Source organism: Bison bison, unplaced genomic scaffold (genome assembly GCF_000754665.1).
Source record: "Bison bison bison isolate TAMUID 2011002044 unplaced genomic scaffold, Bison_UMD1.0 scf7180017864461, whole genome shotgun sequence".
In the NCBI taxonomy this organism is placed as follows: Eukaryota; Metazoa; Chordata; class Mammalia; order Artiodactyla; family Bovidae; genus Bison; species Bison bison.
The window spans coordinates 10,589,001-10,600,539 of NW_011495023.1; the positions used below are offsets into that span (position 1 = coordinate 10,589,001).

At 45.1% G+C, this 11,539-nt stretch overlaps 1 protein-coding gene across 3 annotated transcripts in view; it reads right to left on the bottom strand.

Moving 5' to 3' along the window:
- The window catches only part of BEND7 (BEN domain containing 7), an 86,188-nt gene that overhangs the window by 10,561 nt on the left and 64,088 nt on the right, over positions 1-11,539 (bottom strand). For all 3 annotated transcript variants that reach the window (XM_010859938.1, XM_010859937.1, XM_010859940.1), the window contains exon 6: positions 3,866-3,985. In XM_010859938.1, coding sequence (XP_010858240.1) covers positions 3,866-3,985 — 120 coding nt within the window. The remainder of the gene's footprint in view (positions 1-3,865; positions 3,986-11,539) is intronic.

Here is an 11,539-nt window from a genome sequence, read left to right on the forward strand (position 1 = left end):
GATATGCGGAAGCACTTGAACCTCAAGTAAGGGACTGATGGGTTATCCTCTAGGATTTCACGTGACTGCGATGAGCTAGGAGCTGTTTGCTGTGGACTGCTGTCCCTTTGTTTCTATTCATTGGTTCGTTGGTTCATTCAACAAAGATTCCCACGTGTCCACGCTGTGGCACATACTGTTCTAAACATTTAGGGACACACAGCCTCTGCTCCCAAGGATCTCGTGAAGGAGACAGGTGTGTCCCTGTCACTATTCTGGTGGCGGAAGATTAAAGTGTCTGGGCTACCTGTGAGGCCTCCAGGAGGAAGTAACCTTTGAGATGCTGCATGTTTCCCAGGCAGAGAGAAAGTAGGTGTGGGGGTGGCAGCCAATTTTAGACCAGGGAGGGGGCTGATGTGGCTTCAGGGGGCAGAAGCTGATGGCAAGAGATCAGGCTGGCGCTAGATGGTGAAGAACCATGCATGCCATGCTGAGAAGGGTGTTTAGCAGGGATTTTATTTGGGAGCCAATAGGAAGTCAGATGTATTTAATCTGGGGTGGGGCATGAACAGACCCCATTAGCAGAGGCATAGGGAATGAAGACTCGGGTCTCAGGATATGGCCAAGCCTGGAGCCGCTCGCTGGGGATGCTGGGTCAGTGCATGTCACCAGCGAGGATGCAGAACAGAGGAGACAGGCAGAAATGAAAGAGCCAGGGAAAGAGACTCCAGACAGTGAGGGGGAATCTGGAAGAGAAACAGAATGAAATCACAGAACCTGGGGGAAGAGCAATGTCAAGAAGGAGATTCGACAGGGTAAAAATCAGTATGGAGGTCAAGTTCAACTGTTAATATAAACAAGTGAAATCTGATGATCTGATGCAAACGTGGCAAATGTTCTTGTAGAGGAGTGAAGTCAGAGGGCAAAATGCAATGGATTCTAAGCTGCTGTATAGCATGGGGAGCTCAGCCAGTGATCTGTGATGACCTAGCGGGGTCGGATGGGAGGGAGGGGATTATGTATATATGTACATATAACCGATTCATGACATTGTCTGCAGAAATTAACACAACATTGTAAAGCGATTATCCTCCAGTAAGAAATAAATAAAGTGAACTGGGATGGGGACACAAACTCTGGGAACAGAGACCCTTTGGGAAGAAATCTGACCAATGATGCCAGGAGAAAGACACAGAAGTGCTTTTAAGACATGCAAGGAAAAAGGAGTCACTTTGTTTTGAGTTGGCAAAGGGAAGGAGAATAAGGTCATGGGCATTTTTTGAGCATTATTATATATCTGCTCTCCATCAGTGGCAATACCGTATCTAATTTTAATTCTGAAAACACCCCGTGGAAGGCATCAGCCTCGTTATATAAATGGAGAACCCGCGGCTCAGAGAGGTTGAGACATTGGTCCAGGTTGCCAGGAGATTGTAAATGGCAGACCAGAGCCAGCAGGGCAGCGTGTCCTCTGCACTGCACTGTGCTGTGTTTATTGCAGATGATTTGGAGATGCAGGAGGCAGTGAAAACCGGGAGACAAAGAGGAGGGTGAGGGCATGACTTACTGTCCAAGCCTGAAAACCTTTGAGAGCAAAAGGAGCATCCCTGATAATCACGCCTGGACCGTAAGAGCAAAGCGGCTGCCCTGGCATAGCAGGCCGGTGGGTCTCCTGACTGAAGACGCAACTGTGGCTGCACACTGCCAAGCACGGCTGTGCCCAAAGACAGACCTCTTCTGAGAGATACGCTAACTTCGCTGATAGACATTCCTGTACAGCACACGTCAGGAGCCTTAGGACAGCGCTGAAACTGGCTGTACTTGTCTCCTTAGTGATGGAGACCCAAGGATGAGAAGGATCTAGTGACTTGTCTGAGGGCCAGAGCTGGTGAAGAGCAGACATGAGTCCTGGGAAATGGATCTACTGACTTCTCTGTGACGTGTTACCTAAAGCGATAATCCATTTGTTTACCAGTTAAATTAGTAGTCCACTGCTCTTTTTAAAAGGAGAATCAGTTAAGTGTAAAAAGAAGCCAGAAGGGTAAAGGAGGAGGAAGGGAAGATTTTTAATAGAAAAGTCATCCAGGAGTTGAGTACTGCTGGCTACTTTTATAGACCTGTAAGGGTTTTTTTTTTTTTTTTTTAATTTATTTATTATTTATTTTTGGCTGTGCTATGCTGCTAATGGGCTTTCTCTAGTTGTGGACAGCAGGGGCTATTCTTTGTTTCAGTGCGAGGGCTTCTCATTGTGGTGGTTCCTTGTTGCAGAGCACAGGCTCTAGGTGTAAGGACTTCAGTAGTTGTGGTGCACAGGCTTAGCTGCTCTGTGGCATGTGGAATCTTCCCAGACCAGGGATTGAACTCGTGTCCCCTCCATTGGTAGGTGGATTCTTATTCACTGTGCCACCAGCAAAGCCCAACTATAAGGTTTTTCACACTGAAAAACCACGTGGTCCCTCAGTGCTCTGTGTCCTGTCAAGGGCACTCTGAGCCTGAGCCCAGAGCTTTCCTTCCAGGGGCTGGTAACTGGGCTCCTCAGCAGGCTTGGTCACTGTTACTTCTACTCATGGTGAGAATTCCAAGAGGCTGTGTTACAGATGGTCTCCTGAGTTTGTACTGCTGTTCTCAGAGAACCTCCAGACCTCTGTTAAATCCCAAAGTGTGACATTCTAGCATCTAAAATCTGTCTCCCCAGATGATGGGAAAAGATATGGTACATATATGCAATGGAATATTATTCAGCCATAAAAAATGAAATAATGCCATCTGCAGCAACATGAATGCAACTAGAGATGATCATACCAAGTGAAGTAAGTCAGAGGGAGAGATACCACATGATGTCACTCAGATGTGGAATGGAAAATATGGCACAAACGAGCCCACCCTCGAGACAGAAACAGACTTAGCGAACAAGCTTCTGGTTGCCAAAGTGGGAGGGGGAGGGGTAGGCTGGGAGTTTGGGGTTGGTAGATGCAAATTATTATATTTAGAATGGATACACAACAAGGTCCTACTGTACAGCACGGGCAACTATATTCAATATCTTGAGGTTACAAGAAAAGAATGTCTGTATGAGTTAGAGCTGAGTCACTGTATAGCAGAGATTGGCACAACATTGCAAATCAGCTGTATTTCAAAAAAAATAAATCTGTCTGCCAAACTCTCACATCACAGCCACACAAGCACAGAAGGCTCTTAGAAGGCCAGGGGTCCTGAGGTTTGATTAGGAATTTTTTTTTTTTTTAATAATAACCATATAATGGCAGAAAACTGACTCCAAAGGGATTCTTCATTGGTAAACTGTCCCATTGCTACTCTGGGGAGACTGCGAATTCAGATACCCAAATCTAAATGGGCAAATGCAACCGGTATTCACTTTTCCTGGAAGAATTATCCCAGAATTGCCAAGCCCAGATTGAAAAAAAAAAAAAAAAAAGGTAAGTTAATATTTTACTTAAAAAGCCCTTTCTACTTCACATGGTATTTCTGGTAGGATGATTATTGTTATTTCATTTTTTTAACCTTAAGCAACTAGTACTTTTTATAAAGTCATGCAGATCCAAATAAAAAACCAATAGGTAACAGAAGCAGATCACAAAAGAGAGACCTTGTTTCAAACATAAAACTACCAATGAGATTAGCAATCTTTTTCATTTGTGCTATTTAAAGTAAATGGTCTGATGTAATTTTCACTGTTTAATCTTAGGGTGAATTTCAAAATTATTTGAATAAGATTTTAAAACACAAAACCAAGGCACATTATATAAAGCTTCTCCTTCAAAAGACAAAAGACAATGAAGTATCCGAGAGTAAAGAACTGTATTTTGCAACATCTAAGAATTCAGTTGAGGGCTTCTGCAATTATTTTCTTGCAGCTTATTCATACCTGAGCCTCTTTTTAACCTTCTTCTCGCCAGTTTGATTTGATCCTGCAGAATCTGAACCCAGTCTCTTGGGCCAGGAAGTTTATCCACGTGATTAGCAGTGCAATATTTTTCTGTGAAGACTGAAAGAAAATATGAAATATTGTTTAACATTTGAAAAAAGAGAATGCATATTTGAAATAGGAACATAACCCCAAAAAGAGGGGGACAAAAAAGAGTATATTTCTAAAAGATGTCAGTTCTGCAGTGGCTATTCTCCAAATCCATATGACATTCTTTGGTGAAGATGGAGCTTGGCAGGGCCCATCCTGCACACCACATCCTGTGCTTCCAAATGAAACTGGCTATCAATGCTAGTAGTTCTGAAACTGCTTTTTCTGATTGCTCCAGTCCATGTGTATGTGTCTTATGGGCAGAGAAAATGCTTCCTAGGGGGTCCATTGGCCCCCTGACAGAATTCTGCAAGTGTATTAATATATTTCACTTTTCTGTTATTAACTCAAAATCAAATGGAGGGGACTTCCCTGGCGGTTCAGTGGTTAAGACTTCCAATGCAGGAAGTGTGGGTTCGATCCCTGGTCAGGGAGCTAAGACCCCACACGTCTCGAGACAAAAAAACCAAAACACAAAACAGAAGCAATATTGTAACAGATTCAATAAAGACTTTAGAAACGGTCCACATAAAAAAAAAAACTCTTTAAAAAAAATCAAATGGAAAATTACACAGAGAGATGATGTTCTCATGGTGATTCCAGCTAACTGCCTCAGCGCTCACTGGATCAATGCAGTTGGGTCTTAGTGAAAGCTCCAATCCTACTTTGAGTCAACTTCTTGCACCCCGAGCTAGCAGCTCCTAGAGAAGAGCTCCCTAGAAGCACAAAGGAAGCTCTGGGAGTTGTGTGCCAGGACACAAGGGAGCAGGACAATTATCTGAGCAAAGCCGCACAGCGTGCAGCGGTGCACGCGGCGCTCCGGCTGGCACTTCCGCTTCGCACTAGCGGCGCTGGGGCTGGCACTTCCGCTTCACACTGAGCTCCCCAGCACTTTTCAACCTGCTCCCCTCGAGGCCAAGGCCTGCCACGCTGCCTCTTTGATGTTTAAAATAGTGATCGTTTTAATGTTTCAAAGGTTTCTTTTAAAAAGAAAGGACAGAGGAAAATGTCATATTCAACTAACTGTAAACAATTTCTATTGAATAAAAAATAAAATTTTTATTTGAATGAGCAGAGCTAGTGGCACTAAATCCACCACCACAGGAAGAGCTCCTCCCAAATAAAAGTGTAACTTCAAGCCTCCATGGATAAATGGACAAAGTGGAAAACGTTCAAGTAACACGTAAGCCCCTAAATTGCAGAACATACTTTATACCTACTAAATTAGATAAGCGATTAAGATAATACTAATATTGATAAAATTGTGTTGACCTGGCACATGCAAGTTTGACTGTTGGCATAAACTGGCAGAACCCTTTTGGGAAATAAGATGGCTGTATATGACGAGGCATATAAAACTGTTATTCCTCTGGACTGGTAATCCTATGTCTATAAACTTATCCTAAGTAAACAGTAATGTGAAAGAAGGGGAAAAAGTCATAAACAGTCTGGAATCTGTGGGGGATGGGTTTCAGGCTCCCCATGGGTGCCAAAATCCATGGATGCTTAAGTCCCATATGTACAATGTGTATTATATGCATACCACCCATGCATATCTTCCCATATACTTTAAATCATCTCAGGGATGATTTAGAATACCTAATACAATGTAAATGCTATGTAAATAGATGCCTGCACTTGGCAAGTTTGTTTTGTTTGGAACTTTCTGGAATTCTCCCCCAAATATTTCGATTGGCAGCTGGTTGAACCTGCAGGTGCAAAGTCCGTGGATGCAGGGGTGGGGTAGGGTGGGGGGGAGTGTACAAACATCAACAATCCAGTTGTGCAGGAAGAGATGCAGGGTGGCCTGGGGCGGGTAGCTATGTGTTGCGGGGAGCACGGATGCCTTTGAGGAATGTGCATAGTCATAGAGTCGGGGTGGTGCTAGTGAAGACAGAAGGGATGATGGAACAGATGGAGAGCTGGCATTTCTGGAGACTCACTTGACTTGTAAATCCAGGAGGAGGGATTGTGAGGGGATGGGCCAGATGTATTAGGCATGGTTTGGGACACTCTGAGTTTGGGGCATCTGTGGAGCCCCCACGGGGGATGGCTGGCAGCTGTTTCAACACAGATGCCTATAGTTCAGGGAAGGGGTCTCTGCCGAAGACATAGACTTCAGGGGCACAAATGTGTGTGGCTGTTAAAATGACAAGAGAAAACACAGTGGGCAGGGAGGTTTCAACAGAGCGCTGGGCAAGCACAGAACAGCAGGAACCCCTGGGGACTGAGGGGAACTAAGGCACAGAGTCGGGAAGCAGCTGGGAAGCATGGTCTGGTGCAGGTGGGAGTGTGTGAATACACTAAAGACTGTGGAGAGACCCACAGTCCCGGTGCAGAAGAGCCAGGAAGGAGGTGTGGAGAGGGTCCCTGGCAGCCAGCAAGGATGTGGGGAGGGTGACCAGAGATAGCACTCTCCAAACACCAGGTTTGTGGGAGCAGGGAAGAAGAGGAGGAGGAAGGCTGGGGCAGGGGAAGGCAGGCAGCACAGCTGGAGTGGGTAGGATCCAGAGAGAAGAAGGGAACAATCAGAGGAACCATACACCAGAGGAACTGGAGGTTGGGATCCTGGAGAGAGACTGGTGACCCTCGACCAGAAATCAGGAGGAAAACTTCCTCCTCTGAACCCAGAGACGGGGAAGACAAGGGTGAACTTAGAAGTGGCCAGAGGTAGTCATCACTGCCCCTGATGCCTCACTGAACCTGGAGAGTGCAGGGACATCTGGGGTTGTAAGGCAGTGAGGATGCAGGGTGCTGAGCAGGAGGGCCGCGTGCTTGTGGTGGCAACCACAGGGCAGGCGTTTTCTCCAGGGCACCTGGCAACTCCTTGTCTGGAGTGGAGATAGCGATGGGAGGGCTGGTCTAGGGTTAGGCATTTGCTGGCTGGTTTTGGCAAAGGTACAGGATATAAAGGACAGCATTGAAGATGTTGGTGAAGATGCCTGTTCCCCTCCCCAGAATGAATTACTGCTTCCTTCAGCCATTTTCCTTTCCACCCAAATCTAGGAAGCAAGTGAAGCCAGAAAATGGCTCAGACTTGGGACGATCTAAGAGACCAGGGAATGGAAATCTCAGTGGGGTTGGCAAGGAAGTGCCAGGGATAAAGGGCAGCAGGACATGTGGACAGTGGTGTAGGGCTGAAGTGGAGGCTGAGAGCCAGTGCGGACGAGGTCGGGACACTCTAGCTCTAGGCAGTCACGTGGATGGTGAGGTGGTGCTGATGGAAAGGCTGTATCCTAACTCCCAACTGAGAGGAGGAGGAGGCAGAATTACGGTCCAGGGAAATCATCGACAGGCTGCCCACCAAAGGGCACATGGGCCATGCAAGTAAGCAGACTCCACCTGGGAGAGAGGCAGAGGGGACAACATCCTGGGGGTGGGACTGCCTGTGAGTCTCCTCTACCAGATTATAGACAACTTCAGGGGCCTGTGTCTTGTCTCCCTAAAAGCACCTACTGTGGTGCCCCCAACTAAGAGCCCCATAAACATCTGAAGGATAAACAAATGTACTTTCTGCTTTTGTTTTGGACAGAAGTAAATACAACAGCTCAGACATTTAGGCCAATTGGAGGAGCAAGGCCTATCTGAATTAATAGAAAGTTTTAATGGCATATATTTAAAGTAACAAGATTTTATTATAGTCAAATACCCACAGCGACATTTCTTATTGTGACACTTCTTAATCAGAGTTGCAGAAAGGTTCTTGAAATTCTGTTTGAATGACTAGAAAAAAGTAGCTGTATTTGGCACCCTATTAGTTTCTAAGAAAATTGTACCACAAAATGATTGAGTGTACCATCTTACAGATAAACAGCTCCCTCCTTCCTCGTAATATTATTTATGTAATTAATTTCCATAGCAACCCCTCTCTTCCTAGACTGGGAAGTGCATGCATCCAAATTAGCCCGGATTAGGAAGTAAAGATTTGAAATAAACCAAATAGATTTGGATTATGCCGACATCGAAGTGATTCCCAGCAGGCGCATGTTCAGGAGTAGAGGGAAGGTCCCCTAACGTGTGGGCGGCATCCAAGGGGATCTTTCTAATCTCATCCTGAGCTCAAGTATTCTGCTGTGTGTTCAAAAGGCGACAATTGCTGGCTATTTTTTTCTCCTTTCAGCAAAAGCTTATCTGCTTTCAATCACAAGAGACCACGGAACTCTCTGCCTCCTGGGTCTGCATCTGAGACCTTTGAAGGCAAAGCATTAGGCTTTCAGGAAAAAAAATACATCTACAAACAATTATTTCCACTGAGCATATTACTGACATTCTCGTTTCTGGCTTACACTCAAACTTAAAAGAAACTTCTAACTAGAATCTACCTACAGAGGATGAAATCCTATTCCTTGTGACATGGGTAGATGAGGCCTGAGAGAGGGGCCAAAGGTTTGTGGTTGGATTGATCTGAAAACATTCCATGCTATGTGGATAGGTATTGGGTAAGCAGGACATATTTTTGCTATCTGAATCCATAGCTAAAGGTCAAGCTATTACCCTGCTAACAGTTTCATTAGGAGTAATGATGTGAAAAGAGGCATTGCAGTAATGCGTTGGGCTTCCTACTATGTTAATAGTGGGTCATTAAAAATCAGAGAACAATTTGCATTTATCCTTAGAATGCGATAGGTCCTGAAAAGAAATTTCCCTTCTCTCCTAGTTTAATATATTAAGGGGAAGCGAGGGATAATTTTACACAAGTCCAAATCATCTGAACAAGTGGATTAAGGTCAACCATTAAACTGAATACAACTGTGGAAGCATCTACTCTGCTTAACATCATCTGAGGTCCCAAGGCACAAAGATGCGTGAAGTCGCCGGGGAAATGACAAAGGTTCAGTTTGATCTGTACACAAATAAGGACTTTTCTCAGATGCCTGCATTCAAACCCTGCCCTTTAATTGGGCATCAATAATCAATAAGCTAGTGGTAGCTGAGCGGATCCTTCCCTGGGAACCCGGGATCTGATGTCATCATCAGTGAACACAGTGGTGTGGCACGTGTCTGGATATGGCAGTAGAACAGGTCGGATTGGCCATGTTCCCCAAACAGCTGTCTGTCCATGTGATAGTTTCTAGAGCAGCGGTCCCCAACCTTTTTGGCACCAGGGACCAGTTTCTTGGAAGACAGTTTTTCCATGGACCCGGTGGGGGGATGGCTTTGGGATGATTCAAGTACTTTACATTTTGGGGCATGTTCTTTCTATTATTACATCAGCTTAGATCATCAGGCATTAGATCCCAGAGGTTGGGGACCCTTGTTCTAGAAGGCTCTCCATGTGGGGTTTTCTGGCTCTCTGCACTGGGAAAAGCAGGGCACTGTACAGATGTTGAAAGAAAGTCCCTGCATCACACAGACAATGTAAGAAGCAGGGGAAGGCTTGGGGAGCTTTCATTTCATCATGAAATTCACCATGAATAACTCCAGGCAGCCCTGAGAGCCTACTTCTGATTGGCAGACTTGGTGTAAACTTCTGATCAGAAAAACGAGCAGAAATCAAGGTTCACATCAAACAGAACTGAAAGTGGAGTCCTCCTTAGATCTGCCAAACTCCTGGACCTCGTGAGGGGCTGGGGACTAAGAGTGAGAAAGACAACTGTCCACAGCAGGGTCCTGGGGACGTGCAAGTGGGGAGGAAGCTTGGGACCAGTCCCAGAGGAGAGGTGGACAAGCCGACTAGGTTTCCCTGCAGGCTGCTTGCACCCACATACACCCACCTAAGTGAGTATAAGACAGCCAGCACCCCAGCCCACAACCAACCATTCCCTCTTTCCTTTGCCTCTTTCCAAGCTATGATTTGAAACTCCCCACATGCTGAGCACGGTCTATCTCATTTAAGCTTGGCAGGAGCCTGGTGGCACAGGTATTGTGATCCTATTTCTTTTGTGATGACAAGCTGAAAGTTCGGGCAGGTTAAATAACTGGCGCAAGGTGGCACAGCCAATAGGGATTATTTTCCATATAAGTTATTTAATTTTTAAGGCAGTCATGAAATTAAAAGACGCTTGTTCCTTGGAAGAAAAGCTGTGACAAACCTAGACAACGTATTAAAAAGCAGAGACATCTCTTTGCTGACAAAGGTCCATCTAGTCAAAGCTATGGTTTTTCTAGTAGTCATGTATGAATTGGACCATGTGAGAATTGGACCATAAAGAAGGCTGAGCATCGAAGAGTTGATGCTTTCAAAATGTGGAGCTGGAGAAGACTCTTGAGAGTCTCTTGGACAGCAAGATCAAACCAGTCAATCCTAAAGGAAAACAATCCTGAATATTCATTGGAAGGACTGATATTAAAGCTGAAGCTCTAGTACTTTGGCCATCTGATGTGAAGAGCTGACTCATTGGAAAAGATCCTAATACTTGGAAAGATTGAGGGCAGAAGGGGGTGATAGAGGATGACATGGTTGGATGGTATCACTGAATCAATGGACATGAGTTTCAGCAGCAAGCTCTGGGAAACAGTGAAGGAAAGGGAAGTCTGGCGTGCTGCAGTCCATAGGGTTGCAAAGAGTTGGACACGACTTAGCGATTAAACAACAATGAGAACACAGATTCTGGAAAAGAACAGTGGTTGACTTCTCCATGGGAATAAATCTATAGCTGACTGAGGTAATGCTCATGTGTGACAGCTGTGAATGCTGGTGGTACTTTCACCCACACAACACAGAAGGATGGCAGCCATGGGGTGGGAGACCCCTCCCCGGGTCTGTGGGATCACGCCTCCCCCTCCAGATCACGGGGCCCCAGGTGGCCTTGGTAAGGAACGGGGCGGGACACAGCCTCAGGCAGCTTGGGTGTACAGCAAGGATGAAATGAGACATATGCACAACAAAGACGGAAAGACGACCGCCACACAGACCGGCATTCAAAGGATGGCCTAAGGCTGTACCTGAGGACGAAGAAACAGAAGAAGGGCGGGAAGAACAGGAAGGGGGAGGGGGAAAAAAGCGGACATGACCTGTGGGAGAGTAAGAATTACAGCAATGCCAAACTGATGGAGACTGAGTAGTACTGGCTCAGAGGCAGACAGAAGACCAAAAGTAGACACGGAAAAGGGGCGATTCGTTTATGACAGAGCTGGATTACAATTCACATTAAAAAAAAAAAAAAAGGATGGTGTTAAATAAGCAACGACCCATAGGAAAAAAACACATTCAATCCCTCCCTCAAATTTTATAGCAAAGGTAAATTCCAGATGGATAAAAGACTTGAATATGAAAGAGAAAACTTGAAAACTTTGTTGGGAAAAAAAAATATATCATTACATAATCAGGGTAGGGAGGACTTCTTTAAAAGGGCACAAGAAATGCACTAAGCATAAAGTAACCCATCTGACTGCTATTCTAAACTCTGGTATGATAAAGGTCAGAAGTTTCTACAAGTTGGAAAATAAGAAAAAAATATTTTTAACACCTGAAAACAGAGTAAAGAATTCATGTAAGTCAATAAGGAACCAACAACCTGATGGGAAACACAGGAAAAGGATGGATGTTCACAGGCAAATAACCAAATAGTAATAAATATGAAA